This window comes from Gigantopelta aegis, chromosome 9, assembly GCF_016097555.1.
Source record: "Gigantopelta aegis isolate Gae_Host chromosome 9, Gae_host_genome, whole genome shotgun sequence".
Classification (NCBI taxonomy): domain Eukaryota; kingdom Metazoa; phylum Mollusca; class Gastropoda; order Neomphalida; family Peltospiridae; genus Gigantopelta; species Gigantopelta aegis.
The window spans coordinates 22149305-22165739 of record NC_054707.1 but is presented as its reverse complement, the minus strand read 5'-3'; the positions used below and the strand labels follow the sequence as shown (position 1 = coordinate 22165739).

Sequence of the window (16435 nt, the reverse complement as noted above, 5' to 3'; positions counted from 1 at the left end):
AGGAGTGGTGGTCGAACAGCCTTACGACGGCAGCGTAGATTATTGGCTCTCAGACGATTGCGTATGGTTTGATCAGACACTCGAGTTCCAGTCCGCAGATTGTCACGTAATCGGCGTGCAGTGGTTGTGCGTTGACGTAGAGCCATATTGGTGATGTAGCGGTCCTCTCTATTTGTAGTGCTTCGGGGTCTTCCCGAACGTGGACGATTTCGAACAGAATTCGTTGCTTGGTACCGTTGCCACAGTCGGCCAACGACACTCTGACTGACACCAAGTCTCAGAGCAACATTTCTTTGCGTATTGCCATCCTGAAGCCAAGCAATAGCCCTTCCTCGATCTTCGATAGTCAGTTGAAGTCGTACCATTGTCGAATTTGGAGTGTGCACCGTACACGAACGCAAGCTCCAATTATACGGAAATTCAGCATTGGGAACATGGAATACACGTGCAAAGCGTGCAAATGAAGCGTTTTGTGAAAAAGCAAGTTATGGGCACTTAGTAGACCTTTCGCTTTCGCCCTAATTTACGTGCAAATGTAAGCATGTTTTCGCCATTAGAACTAGTCGACAGTGTCAATGACAGTGGATTTTAATTCATTTATGGGTTGCTTAGACCCACTTTCGTCAAAATGGAATAATACCATGCGTGACATTATGGTCTAGCTAATATAATTGACATTCAGAAAATAATGTCGAAAATATCGTCTGACCCTTAAATTCTTTTGAGTAGTATACTATCCTGTCTGTAGGATGGTGCATATAAAGATCCATTGCTGCTAATCGAAAAAAAAAATAGCCCATAAAGTGACAACAGCGGGTTTCCTCTCTGTGTGTGTGATCCGTAATCATGTCTGAGGTCATATAACCGTAAATAAAATGTGTCGTGTGCGTCGTTAAATTAAACATTTCCTTCCTTCATTCTAAGGACAAAAGAAAATGAAATATGTGTACTTCAAACTATATTTATTGTACTTTTAATAATAATACAAAATGTGGTTTAGTCGTAAATTTACGTTTATGTGCAAAACTAGACCGACTTTTTGTGAAATTGGGGGCCCCAATTCACTCAACTCTTGCAACGTTGTCATCTAACAGTGCAATTCAAAACGACTTGTAACGATGCTTTAGTGAAATTAATAAAGCCGTATGAATTTGGCCCCAGATGTTATAGTGTTAGGACCTAACTTTGTTGCATTGGCGAAAAATCGTTACGAAATTATTGAAGTAAAAAAATATAAGGGAAACAACCCCATCTGTATCGTGCTAATACCGAGTTACCGCACCTAGCAAATCTCGAAACAAAGAAAGTTAAAAGTTTGTTTTGTTTAACGAGAGACACCATTTTGACACATTGATTTATTAATTATCGGCTTTTGGATGTCAAACATTTGGTAATTTTGGAAGTAGTCTTTGAGAGGTTTTACCTACTACATTTTTCTATTAGTATATATGCTATATGCACCATCCCACAGACAGGATAGCACATACCACGGCCTTTGATATAGCCTACTAGTCGTAGTACACTGGCTGGAATGAGAAATAGCCCAATGGGTCCAGACATCAAGCGAGCGCTTCACCACTGGGCCTAGTTTTGGAGGGTTTTTTAATTGTTTTAAAATGATCGCGTCAATTTCCACTAAAATGCGTACCTATATGAATCCTCCTCCCCAATACAAACTATATTGGATAAAGATACAGCCAAGAGAGCTCCACTATTTAATCTGTATTTGTCACTAGTAGACAATTCAAAAGAGACTTTCAAATTTTCAATGTTAAAATTCTTATAAAAAATTAAAAATACAATACAAAAATTAAAAACTTCCAAAATATCTCACTATTTGTATTTTGGAGCCTGAACAGATTAAAACGCCAGACTCACTTTTAAATTTGCAATTTAATGGGAGTTTTAATTTACCCCCATAAAATCTATTAGTTTGAGGTAACTTGGTTAACTGACTTTTAGAAAAGAGTATACACTTTCAGAACTATTCACTCAAAACAAAACTTCTAAAATATCTATTAAGTTTGTGAAGACCGATCCAGAAAAGCATTGCAGTGCTTCATAACTATCCAGTTAAAACTCTAGAAGATTCACTTGCAGATTTTCAAGGTTTTTAAATTAAAAATTCGTATTTTCCAAAATCTCTCTAAAAGTTTGTAGAGATTCCATCAAAGTTAGTTTTATTTAACGACGCCACTAGAGCACATTGATTTTCAGATTCCATTAAAAACTCTAGAATACTTCAAAGGAAATGTTGATGGGTAGACGCCAGACAAATCTGCATTAGAAAAACTCAGGGCCCCATTCTACGAAGCGATCTTAGCACTAAGATCACCTTAGTGCATACAGTGATCTTAGGGCTGAGATAGCTTTGTGGAACAGGGCTCTGCTCAACAATATAGCAAAGCTACAAAATGGTTTAGCAACACTACCAGAGCACACTAATCAATAATTAGCTATTGGATCAATCATTCAAAACAGTTGGCAATACTGACTAGTATTTAGATGATATATGCTACATCTATGCCTCTCCCCCCTACCCCCATTAGTATTAAGGGATCTTTTATATGCATTTTCCAACAAACTATTCTTTGTTATACAAGATATGAGGCACAAGTTGCACGGACACTCCCCCCCCCCCTCCCCCCTTAACAACTGTATTAAGTAGGCCGATGTATGCATCAGTTTGAAACAGTCTTTCTCTTGTCTCTCTGTCTGTGTGAGAGAGAGAGAGAGAGAGAGAGAGAGAGAGAGAGAGAGAGAGAGATAGATAGATCCTGTAAAATTTTATCATTTCAAATTACACATTGTTTCGGAAACCCCCTTACCTAAAGCATAATCCACCCCTGGGCACTGGCTGGGATTGGAAACAAATGCAATGGGTCTGCTAATCCAGTTCAAACCAACAACCCCAGCACATCATGCGAGCACTCAAAATAATGAAGTTTGTGCAACACCGTAGCACGTTTCCACGTATGACTACCTGTAGTCCAACATATGGTCGGGATCACAAGCATATTTATTATTGTGAGCAACCCCCACTGCCATTGTAATATGATCATCCACACGACATACTCACCTTTCTACTATAATATTGTTCACAAAAACAAATAATTAAAATGCAATCTATAACACTGATATTAAAACACCGAATACAAAAAAACAACTTTTATTTTGATGATTGTGTACAGTTAAAAAGCTATTTTATGTACAAATAACACTGCAATGTCCTCAAACAGGCTTTTCAGCACTGCGCCAAATGTGTGACTAATGTAATGAGGCATGGAGATCAGAAAAAGACAGGATTGGAGGGGGGGAGGGGGGGCAATGGTACCGACTTCCCATTTGAAAATCAAATATATAGCACCCTCCCCACACCCATTCATCCCCATCACTGTAATTTTCCAATGCCTATGCGAGACATATGATGAAAAAAAAACCTGGTTCCAAAAAATAATGTTTTTGTTTCCCTCAAACTCATGTTGGCTACAAATGTGGATTTCTCATAATTTCATAATTGGTAAAAATTTCTTTGTCGACAGAACATTTTAAAAATTGTATCAATACTGAAATATCTTAATAGAAAATTCTCATTTAATATTTTATAATGGATAAAGATTTCATCCTTTCACTGAAACAAATTCTAAATATCGAAGAAAATACAATACATCATCAGTACTCCTCAAAATACTGGGGTTTTTTTTTTTATGCATTAGCAATTTATGCCAACAATAAGGAAACAAGCAAATAATAATGCCTAACATTTATCAGCAAATTCCCCACAATAATGCTAAACAAATAGTAGTGAAACGACTCACAAGGTACCAAATGACCAGATGAGAATATCCAACAATCTGGTACTCTCAAATTTACAAAAACATGATGGAAAATGATATTCATGGTATAGTACTATGTGGTGTAAATAAACCAATGATGTACATGTATGATGCAAAAAAACAACAACTGGGCAGTAAAAGTAATTTGATGAAAATGGTATTCTGTAAACACAATTTTTTTTTTTAGAAAATGTTGCGGTGAGCCTTTTTTAGTTGAATAACAAGCTTTCAGGTTTTTGCTGAAACCCTAAATTTCAGAAGTCAAGGTTTTTCGCATTCTATGGTGATAGTTTTAGTTTTAATCCATTGAAGTGCATTTTACAGAGGAAGTATCTGCGTGTACACTATGATGTAGTCAAGAATTTCGGGCATAATCCAGTGGATGAGAAATAAGAATGAAGAGTAATGAAAACATACATGATACATTTCAGTAACAGCTGCGACCATCATGGCTTCACAGCATAACCCTGTGAGGTACAAGATAAATGTTGGGACTTCCAAGACATGACTGACTCAAAGATTCAGTAACATTGCAGCTATAACATGACAAAATAAAAATTGAAAATTGAGTTTTCTCTGCTAAAGCTTTGTAGTATCATTCTAGCAAGACAAATCCACCAGAAGCCAAATAATATTCATACAAAGTGCCTAAAAAATAATAACCATGTTTTGCTTATGAATGCTGTATTAAAAAAAAGACATCAAATTTCAAAGAAATCCACCCCCACCAAAAACATCCCCTTAGTAAAACCATGTACCAATGAGCAGCAAAGTGACTGAAGATCAAATAATTGAAGACTTAAATCCCGTGTCACGAATTCCCTATATCCCTAGTCTTGAGGTCAAATTATAGGGACCCGTGAAAACTAACATGATGTAATCATGTCTGTATCCCAGTTTCTAAAGCCTGGGACTAACAACACAAATATATCATATTATCTTTTAAAACAATAACCAGAATTCATTTTTTTTTTTTTTTTTTTTTTTTATATCTAAGCTGGACAATAACAGGAACATTTTATGAGAACATTTAGTTCCTGTACATCAAAAGTTCCAGTGGTAACAGATATAGAGGCATCAAAAAGCAGTGATATTCGGTACCACAGGTTTCACCATCACAACAGAATGTCTACAATCCATTACTTCGATGCCGTGGCATTGTGAAGTATGCGTGCTCAAAACCATGTGGAGTCAATGAAATGCAGTCAAACCTCAAATTCTCATGTCTATCGCATTTTGTACTTTAATGTCTCTGCCATGTCGGATAGTTCACCCTTGAAATTAATGTCAATCGAGAAATCCAGATCACGCTGAAATAAAAAATATTCCAAAATGTTTAGACTAAACATGAAATCAGATCACACCAAAATGAAAATATTCCAAAATTTTACTAAACATGTAATCAGATACCCAAAATGAAAATATTCCAAAATGTTACTAAACATGAAATCAGATCCTACCAAAATGAAAATATTCCATAAGCTTTTTCTGACCAGAATATTTTTTCGGAAACTAAGATTCATATTCCAATATTTTGTGGGGGCAGGGGGTGGGTTGCTGTCAAATATATTGTCAAATTAGCTGTCAAAATTGGCTATAAATTCCTGAAAATGACTGCGACATTCTGCCATGGTTGCTAAGTGAAACTACTTGCCGAAAACCAACTTAAAATGTTCAGGAATTTGTCAAGCAAAAACAAAAAAATAAAGTGGCCATTATTAAGATTAGTCTTGATCAGTGTTGTTCTATTATTATTATTATTTCTACCAGTGCTGTGTGCAAAATGCCGGGAAATATGAATGAATGAATGTACTGTGCTTGGCAAAAATTTAAAAACAGACATTTGGCAACACTAAACATTTTTGGGTGTAAAGTAAAGTTTGTTTTATTTAATGACGCCGCTAGAGCACATTGATTTTTTTATCTTATCATCGGCTATTGGACGTCAAACATATGGTCATTCTGACACTGTTTTTAGAGGAAACCCGCTGTCGCCACATAGGCTACTCTTTTTACGACAGGCAGCAAGGGATTTTTTTATTTGCGCTTCCCACAGGCAGGATAGCACAAACCATGGCCTTTGTTGAACCAGTTATGGATCACTGGTCGGTGCAAGTGGTTTACACCTACCCATTGAGCCTTGCGGAGCACTCACTCAGGGTTTGGAGTCGGTATCTGGATTAAAAATCCCATGTCTCGACTGGGATCCGAACCCAGTACCTACCAGCCTGTAACGACGCCACCGAGGCCGGTTTTTTGGGTGTAGTCAAAATGAGCTTTTATAAAGCACAACGCAGAATAGCAATGTAGGGTTGGAAAGCTAAATTCAGTTTTCAAAATAACCATCTTTGTCAAACAATATGTTGTATAATACTATTAAATTAGTTTTAAGTGAGAAAATCTACACTGTTGAGACGTACATTATTAAACAAGTTTTTTTAAGTGAGAAAATCTGTGAGTAGAGACTTACATTATTCTGTTTGTTGGGTTTCATGGTGAACATGCCGTTGATCTCCTCTCCCTTCTTGATGGTCAGATCATTTTCTCCTAAGTAAAACACAGTCTGTTTCCAGTGTGTGTACGGTGCCTCTGGTGCTGTTTAAAACACAAACGTAAAATACACAGCTACTGCACTGCACAACAAATATAACACATGTCTGCAAACAGTACCCACTCCACTCCAGGAGCATACTAGAAATGTTAAAAGCTTGTTTCATTTAACCACACCACTAGAGAACATTGATTTATTTAATCATCGGTTATTTGATGTCAAACATTTGGTAATTTTGACATATTAAAAAAAGTTTGTCTTATTCAACGACACCACCCCATATACAGGTGTACATAATCAGGGATAGCTCGGCCACTCGGCAATTGCAAATTTTGAGAACTGGCAAATTTTATTTTGATTTGACCAAAAAAAACTTGTAATATTATATTTGGTAGGAAAATAGCTCTAGGTTTTGCTTCTTTTTTTTTAAAGATAATTTGGCGAAATGTTCTGATCACCCAGAGTTAGCCCTGCAAAATTCTTTCACACTGAAAAGTACAATTGGATACAATTAAGAGTTTGGCGTTTGTATTCTGTCAATACGCCCCCCTTCCCCTGTATTCTCTTCATACGCATATTGACTGAACACCCTTTCCACCCTTCAGGGTGTGCGTGCTTTATGGATGGCACCAAACAAAAACAATACAGCGACATGTTGATATTCTACCATGTATTCCACAAAATGATTTCTTTAAAGTTAAAGTTTGTTTTGTTTAACGAAACCACTAGAGCACATTGATTAATTAATCATCGGCTATTGGATGTCAAACATTTGGTCATTGTGAAACGTAGTCATCAGAGGAAACCTGCTACATATTTTCTAATACAGCAAGGGATCTTTTATATACACTTTCTCACAGACAGGAACGCACATACCACGGCCTTTGACCAATTATGGTACTCCAATCAGTTGCATTGATCCACCAAGGCGGTTTGATTCTGTGACGCAAGCACCTCAACCGACTGATCTAAATCCCACCCTGATATTCTACCAATGTATTCTACAAAATAGTTGACCAGTTGACCAATGATTTATTTAAACAGCAATTATATGACTGCAAAATGCATTCATCGTGAAAATACCTGTGGAGAATCCTGTGCGTTTGTGACACTTTGTGAATTCTATATTGAAGAAGGTGACCAGGGCGTGGCAGTAGTCGTTACGGCGACACTGTAGATGGAAGGGAGAAGAAAACTCCATGTCTTCCTCCCTTACAGTGTAGATGTCCACTTCCTGAAAGTGGGGCAGAAATCATTAAATGACAAACAAAAAAAGGAAACCTTTATAATGCTAAAACAAGACTACAAAACACTCAACAGTTCATACTAGTGTTGGGAATCGGTTGGCATTTCATTATCTATCATTAGTTATAATCTGTTTACACCAACGTTCAGTTACACAATCAATTAGAACTACATGAATATCAATACTTAGGAAGGAGTAACAAGGTACATTTTGTTCCATATAGCTATGCAAGTTGTAGAAATTGTTACTCAGTTTTAAAACATTCAGGGATGTGAGAGGGCTGGAACAAAAAAGCTTACTGCGGCCAGGGTCCAGGGTCTTGAGCGGCCCCTGGAGGAAAATTGTGATCCGCCAAAAATTGCATTCAACGCTAACAAATCTAAACTGATTATAACTTCTAATATAAGGCACACATCATAAACTTGAAACCGTGAAAACAAGCAAATGAACCGTGTGTGGTCAACAGTATTGAACATCACGTTTTCGGGGGTTTTAGACGAAATGAAAAAGCACATTTAAGTGTTTCCACGTAGCTATCACATCCCTGAAGATTAAACAGTAGTTGCTAATCAATTTCAACTGACTAGAAATGTCACTAATCAAAATGTTGAAAACAAAATGAGCCCGGACTTAGCACCTTTTGTAATGTTTATCCGAACAGACTACAAATCTCTAATTTTACCTATAACTACACAACAAATATTTCCTTTATACACACACACATTAAAACAAACACCAATCCCAAGATGTTTTCATGATGCCATTTTGTCTTAAGAGCAGCCATTTTTAAGATGCTAAAACACCATCTTACATTCATAACACACATTTAACATTTTTCTCTACAAAGTCCACCCCAATCACTGTATAAATCATAATTATTACAACTATGTGTGTGTAATAAATATAAGACAATGTTTTTAATATCTCAAAAATGGCTGCTCGTAAATTAAATGAAATTTTAAGGATTTTTTAGTGGTCTCTAAGCATTCAGAATGACTACTGAAAACTACCATAACCTTCTTAGAATAGAAACTGTGTAGTGAAATGCGACGGGATACTGACCAAGTGGTCCCTGTATTAATTCCCTCCCCCCCCCCCCAATAAAAGATCTTTTATCCCATTACAAATAAATAAAGCAGGTGGTAAGATATTGAAATATAAGAATTTACATCTGAACGCAAATTCCGAACGTACCTTGATTAAACAGGAGTTTGTCACAACTTGCTTTGGATCGACGACATCGACTAGTGGCTCCCCTACAGCCACACCTCGTATAACACTCATGTCAAAACCGTACACGTTGTCCCACCCTGAGCAAACCAATCAATAGATTTATATTAAAAAATACATCGGATAGTTCGTAAACTCTCAGACAATTTCATTCAGAATGACTTATCAGAAAATTTATCTGAATAATTAATGTGACATTTTTGCATACAAAAAGTGATAAAAGCTGATAAATTGTGCATTTTTAATAAAGAAAATGGCTAATTTACTTTTGTTTCTTCTGTGACAAATACATGGGACTTTTTGAGTTGAAAAAGTGGTTTTGAGCAAGTATTTTGACTTGACATCAATGGTGTAATGCCATAGTCATTTTGAGGAATTGATAGCTGACTAATACAAACAATTTGATAATACATTTAATCATTCTACCATCAACAAAAATAATAAAATATCGGGATAAGAATCATAGATCGTTTCCAAAACAAATCATGGTCAGTAAAACAGTGATTGGGAATATAGATCAGAAAATACTGCACAAATGCAGGTAAATAAGCCTGATTTTACTGGCTGGCTGGGTTTTTTTTTTGCGTGTGATTTTTTAAACACCATTAACCTAATTTAATAGGTGGGAAAAGTCTAGTAGCCACGACTAAAAACAAAATCTACATTTTAATGTTAATAATAAATGATGTGTTTAACTTGTTTAAGGTTAAAAAAACGTTAATCCTATACAGTGAAAAGCTCACAATTGATTTTCTCATCTTTGTATTGACGATCTTCAATTGCTGTCACATACAAGGTCGCTCTGTCGGGAAAGATAAGACCATCTGGAGCCTGCAAATGTATTATCGTAACAAGCATGTATTATCATTACAAGTATGTATTATCATAACAAGTATGTAATATCTAACAAGCATGTATTATCATTACAAGTATATTGTTAAACAAGAGCCCTGTTGGGCTAGACAGCTCGACTGTTTAGATTTAAATTCTACCACTAGTATATGACTAACCATTAATCCGTAATGACCAGATTACCATGTTCAACACCCAATAGCCTATGATTAATAAATCAATATGCTCTAGTGGTGTCGTTAACAAAACAAAACTTTTTTAACTTTACTTGGTAGCTGTTCGTTTATTACACTGATTTCTACCATTTGGCAATATAGTTGTCTGAAAGTCTCTGCATTATAAAATAGCTATTGTGTTCAAAGACAAACGATGTTACTATGGCTCTACTGTTGACATTAATCATGTATCAGCAGTTTTTATGCCTAACAGAAAACCAAAATATGCCAACACATACAACAGGTCATGTTTCATTACAGTAAGTAATGACCGTTGTGTGAAATCAAAGAAAGGCAGACAAGAAAGTGAGTGAACTGACCAGCCACTTGTCTCTGGCGTAGGTGACGGTTTTCAGCATGGACTCGTAGAAGAGGCAGTATCCCATCCACTCGCTGATGATGATGTCCACCTTCTCTATACCGTCGGGCAGAACCACCTCCTCCACCTTACCGTGAACCAGGGTGATTGCTGAAACAAACATGAACCAGGGTGATTGCTGAAACAAACATGAACCAGGGCGATTGCTCAAAGAAAGATGAACTAGGGCGATTGCTCAAAGAAAGATGAACCAGGGTGATTGCTCAAAGAAAGATGAACCAGGGCGATTGCTGAAACAAAGATCAATCAGGGTGATTGGCTGAGGGGTTAACTACTTTTAGTCAGAGCCATAACAAAGAAAATCATAAAATACAACCAGGAAGCAAACCAACGTTTTTTTTAAAGTATTTTTTCTCATTATATCATGTTGTACATATTATGTAGCAATTAAGACTTTCTCAGAAAAAAACAGACAATTTTATTTATTTAGTTGTTCATTTCAGGTCAATTTTCTTACAATTGTGCATCTTGTAACTGCACAGCTGACTGCATGAAAATGAAACAAACGTTTTTAACAAATACATTGTACAGCATTTTTGCTCGAGTAACTAAAAACAAAATGTGTTTTTCAAGTTTCATCCTTTAAAAAAAAACAGATTAGGTAGATAGGAACTTTTTTGTTTTTAAATCAAATCAAACTAAGAAACTGTAATAGACCGAGGTGTTGCAAATCTAGGCGCAAAATTTAAAAAAAAAAATTATTTTGTTCAAAAAATGTCAGGGTCGCTACATAAAATTAGGGTAGGTCGGGAAACCAGAAACACACATCTTTTAATTTTAGGCCTAACAGAATCATGACAAAGTTAATATAAAAATGTTTTATTATTTGATCATTAAAGACAAGCCATCTCATGTTGAAAGTCAACAGTTTAATTTCAAAACCCACCATTATCCAGTTTGTTTGCCTTGATAATCTTTTCTGCATACTCAACAATGTTGGAGCACTCAATCTATAAATAAATTTAATGTAACAATTTAAACAAAATACAGCAAACACATGTACCAATGTACCTTTAATGCATGTTAAAAAAATTGGCTGGTTTTAATCCAGGCCTTGGAGAATTGACGTTGATCTAGGATCGATCCACGTCGGTGGCCCATTGGGCTATTTCTCCTTCCAGCCAGTGCACCACAACTGGTATATCAAAGGCTGTGGTATGTGCTATCATGTCTGTGTGATGGTGCATATAAAAGATCCCTTGCTACGAATTGAAAAATGTAGCAGGGTTTCCGTTCCAAGACTATATATCGAAATTACCAGACGTTTGACATCCAAAAGCCAACGATTAATAAATCAATGTGCTCTAGTAGTGTCGTTAAACAAAACAATTTGATTAAATTAATTCTGATAACCCATTTCCTTTTCGCGTAAACTGTGATACAAACTGATTGTTCTTGCAAATATCATGGCTGTACTTCCAATCAGTAATGGTCACAAATAGTTTTAATAATTGAAAAGACGTTTACCACCACCACCACCCGGATGATGTATAATTTGGTCAAACTTGTAAATACATATCTGGGGTCACATGCCAGCATATCCTACATTTGTAGATCAACTTTCACACCAGTCCTTTCATTTTAAAGGAATTTCAAGGCAGAACAGTACAAGTAGACATTTTATACCACACACAACTCAGGCATCAAAATAAGTCGAGAACGACCTTTCGTGTTACCAGGGGGTTACGTCAAGAAAGTCCAGTCCAGAGATATTGGAGAGGAAACCTGCTGACGCCACACCATGGGCTACTCTTTTTAATTGTTTAAAACCCAACGATGATCGATTCTGAACTGATTGCTCATCAGGCGAGCGCTTTACCACAGGGCTATATACTGTTCCCTCAGGAAAGTCTTTAAAACAATTACAATTTTAATGCCAATATTCAGTTGTGTTGTTTAAATGTTTTATTACTAAAACTAGTTGTTTGGGGTTTTTTAATCTACGTTTCTGATCAAGAGTATAATTATGTACCCTTTCAAATGAAAGAAATGTTTTATTTAACGACGCACTCAACACATTTTATTTACGCTTATATGGTGTCAGACATATGGTTAAGGACCACACACATTTTGAGAGGAAACCCGCTGTCGCCACTACATGGGCTACTCTTTCAGATTAGCAGCAAGGAATCTTTTATTTGCGCTTCCCACAGGCAGGATAGCACAAGCCATGGCCTTTGTTGAACCAGTTGTGGATCACTGGTCGGTGCAAGTGGTTTACACCTACCCATTGAGCCTTGCGGAGCACTCACTCAGGGTTTGGAGTCGGTATCTGGATTAAAAATCCCATGCTTCGACTGGGATCCGAACCCAATACCTACTAGCCTGTAGACCGATGGCCTAACCACGACACCACTCCTTTCAAATGAATGCAGAACTTCATAACATACTACAAAATTACTCATGAATGGTTATTTTGCTTTTTATCAAATTTTTCTCCTATTTTAAATCTAGTTTGGTGCCTGTTTAGTGCTATGGTAGTTACCCCAATAACTTTCTTGGCTCCAGCCTTTGCAGCAAACATACAGAGAATGCCTGTTCCACAGCCAACATCCAAGACAATTTTGTCCTTAAACAGGTGTTTGTTGTAATACATGGAATTCCGGTAGGTCAAAGTCCGAACTTCATCTTTTAACATTTCCTAAAATAAAAATACAGAAAATATTTCTGAAATAAAAATACAGAACTATATGTAGCTATGCTAGTGCAGAACTTACATCTGCCAACTGCAAAATTTCAAAACTGTCAAATATTATTTAAATTTTGCAAAACAATTTCTTGTTTCAATATTATGGGGCAAAATGTATTTTAACATAATTGTCAATCTATATATGTATACTTTCGACAAAAGACTATTTGAGAATCATTATTTTAATCAAATTTAATTTTACTTTTGACAAACTTTTTACAGGGACTCAATCTGTACAGTTTATTTGCCCTAACCACAAGATCTATTAAAAATATTTACTTTACGAGTTGGCAGCTTTAAAACTCGTCTGTGTTGAAAGGAAACAAACCTCATGAATTCCGAAATGAGCATATGAGTCAAAATAATAATCTTTAGACGTCATTTCATCGACACCAACAGTTTTAACGCCGCCATTTGCAACCACAGCATCCCCAGCTGGACCGTTTACCGCACAACTTGATGTAGCCTGAAACACATGGTAAAAGTGCATTTAAAGTTGTTAAAATATTGCAATATTGATAAACGCCAGGACAGAATCCAGCACTGGTACCCAGGGCTTTAGATCATACTATGTTGGGCACAACTGGAGGGGGGGGTGGGTTTATTCTGAGCACACCAAGGTCTTTTTAGTGCAGTAATATTTATTACTAATAGCTGGTAAAGAGTTGTGCATATTCAAAAACGCATTTCAAGTTGCTTCAATATAATTTTAATCCAAATGCCCCCTTTTCCTTTCTCTCCTTCAACTTCCATCTCATTTCTACCCAATCTGACCAATCCAATCTTTAAAATTCTTTCACTGTCCACCTCCACATCCCAGTTCAAGTCTCCCTAACTAACAGGTGCTCGTCTTGTGGCTATCCATGCCACACAACTGCCATTTACCCATCAGCTTCAGGGCCAGCTCTGGGTGAGAAAAATATCTTGCCAACTTGTCTATTCACCTTGAAAAATTGCAGAAAATAAAGTTTAGTATTTTTTTAAAGCTGCTTTAGCAGTGGGCTTAGTCTGATCACTTCAGAAAATCTTCAGTAGTTAATTCTGGCATAATTTTGGTTAAGAGGCACTTGTAACGACCTACTATATTCACAATTTACCGGTCATTAGTTAGTGCTGTGGTTCATTAGCAGCAGAGGACGAGGATGTCAGGTGGGTGCGGGGAAGTATACAGAGACTGCACCCGTGGAGGAAGTTTAGACAGGTAGGTGATAGTGTACAGCTCAAAATACAGACAGGGTTGAAACATTGAAATTGTGGGAGAAATTGGAATGTTATTTATATTTATATTAAGATAATGAGAATGATAGGCAGAGGGCGATAGATGAGAAAGATGAATGAAAGTGTGAGCCAGCTTTGACTGGATACTTTTAGTGTGGTAATTTTAATAATAGCTGGTAAAGAGTTGTGCATATTCAAAAATGAATTTCAAGTTACTTTAATCTGATTAAAGCGGGGTGAGACGTAGCCCAGTGGTAAAGCACTCGCTTGATGTGTGGTCGGTTTGGGATCAATCCCAGTCAGTGGGCCAATTGGGCTATTTCTCGCTCCAGCCAGTGCTCCACGACTGATACATCAAAGGCTGTGGTATGTGCTATCCTGTCTATGGGATGGTGCATATAAAAGATCCCTTGCTGCTAATCAAAGAGAGTAGCCCATGAAGTGGCAACAGCGGGTTTCCCCCCTCAATATTTGTGTGGTCCTTAACCACACGTCTGACGCCATATAACTGTAAATTCCACTTAAATGTTTTAAGGTTAGCTTGTTTGTACTTATTTGGGCACACCCTTTATCGCCTCGGCTTTGGTGCAATCTAAAGCCCTAGTACCAAAAGTGTATTTAACCTACCAGATATCTCGCCCGACATTACGCAAGCTGACAATGTAAATACTACATGCAATGTGTTCACTAATTCATATTTCACATCATTTAGAAATAATAAAGCAATAGAAAATAGCTTTGATCGACTAAAATTAGCGGCTTTAATTCTTTTTTTTCAAAAAATTCTGGAAATATTGTTAGTTTCCAAAAAAAATTGTGGTAAATGGGAACAATGGCTTAAAGTACAGGAATAACAGAGCCCTCAAAAGTACCCGGTCTCCGGCGGCAAATCGTCGCCTGAAACAGCTTTTGCCGCCGCCTATTTAATGGATGGTGACTGATTTGCGCTAACAGAGGCCATGAGAATGCATCTCAGAGGTTCGATTTTTCAAATGTTTCTTGGTGAGGACCCCCAGACCCCCCCTATCATCACTGTTGTAGCCTGCTACTTCTTAAACTATTGAGGGCGCTGGAATAATGGATGTAAATACTGGACACAAATTTTGCAATTGTTTGCTTACATTTAAACAGTATCAACAGAAAGTTTTCCACCCGCATTCCCTTTGAGGTATTGGATTAGCATTATCAAATGGATATAGCATTAAACATTACAAACAACGTAGTGCTAGGTCTGGATTCGAACTCAAGACCACCGGGACTGTAGCCGAGCACTGTAACCATTTGGCCACACAGTGAAGACTGCATTTTAATACTTATAAATCTTATATGGTGTATTTTGACGGAATGAACCAAGCGTCTACGGAATAAAATGAACCTTCAGTCCCATAATGCCCCATTGTGTCTTCTGTGCTCTATTTCTACCAAAAGAACCAACAAAAGAACCCTTGTGGAGGAAATTTTACACAGAATAGTCATAATGTAAAAAATTTCAAAGGCAAAATAGTGATACTGGATTATGAAATATAAACATTGTTGCTTTTATAAAACAAAATGTTTAAAACGGTATTGTATATAACTAACACTAATCCTAAACATACACTAATTCTAACAAATATTGGGGGGTGGGGGACGGAAAGTACACCAAATTTTATTCCTGGTTTGTACAAATAACATTTCACATCTAACTCTGATTGGAGTTGTGCGATTTTCTCCATCCTTCACTGTCTGACTGAATGCGATTTTTCAGGCAGTTTAAAACAAAAAATAAAATGAAAATTTTGCTTTTTTATTTTTATATTAAAGAAGCAAAACTAAATAGAATTAAAAACAATGAAGTTTATAATATTAGTATTAATAGATATCAGCTTGTAACTAGTAAAGACTACAAGAATCTGACAATGTAAGGATGATGCTCAAGTTGAGATATTTTAACTTCACGAGTAGTAACAATGGGCTGAATGGCAATGACCAATAAATGGAAATTTTTAAGGAAATAAAGTAAATAAAATATAGTAATCGATATTATTTAAGGTCAGAAGAACATAACAGTGCTTAGAAACAAAATCAATTGTAATTAGTTGCTGATAAAACGGGAAACAAAAGAAAACAAAATCCTTAACGAAAATCACTACCTCCATTTGTTCGTCAGCCATTCCCGTCACCGATTGCTCAGAAATGAAAAATCGCGCACATGGTTCGTACTACGTCATAGCTTTCGG

The 16435-nt window shown here is 36.6% G+C and overlaps 1 protein-coding gene across 1 annotated transcript; it reads right to left on the bottom strand.

The window, feature by feature from the left end:
* Positions 1-3153: 3153 nt before the first annotated feature.
* Positions 3154-16435, bottom strand: LOC121380672 (protein arginine N-methyltransferase 1-like). Its single transcript, XM_041509606.1, has 10 exons — positions 16349-16435; positions 13327-13464; positions 12795-12950; positions 11196-11259; positions 10251-10399; positions 9607-9694; positions 8828-8943; positions 7471-7621; positions 6307-6431; positions 3154-5146 (listed from the first exon to the last, which is right to left on the bottom strand). Exons 1-10 carry the CDS (start codon positions 16367-16369, stop codon positions 5063-5065), a joined length of 1092 nt encoding a protein of 363 aa, XP_041365540.1. The 5' UTR covers positions 16370-16435; the 3' UTR covers positions 3154-5062.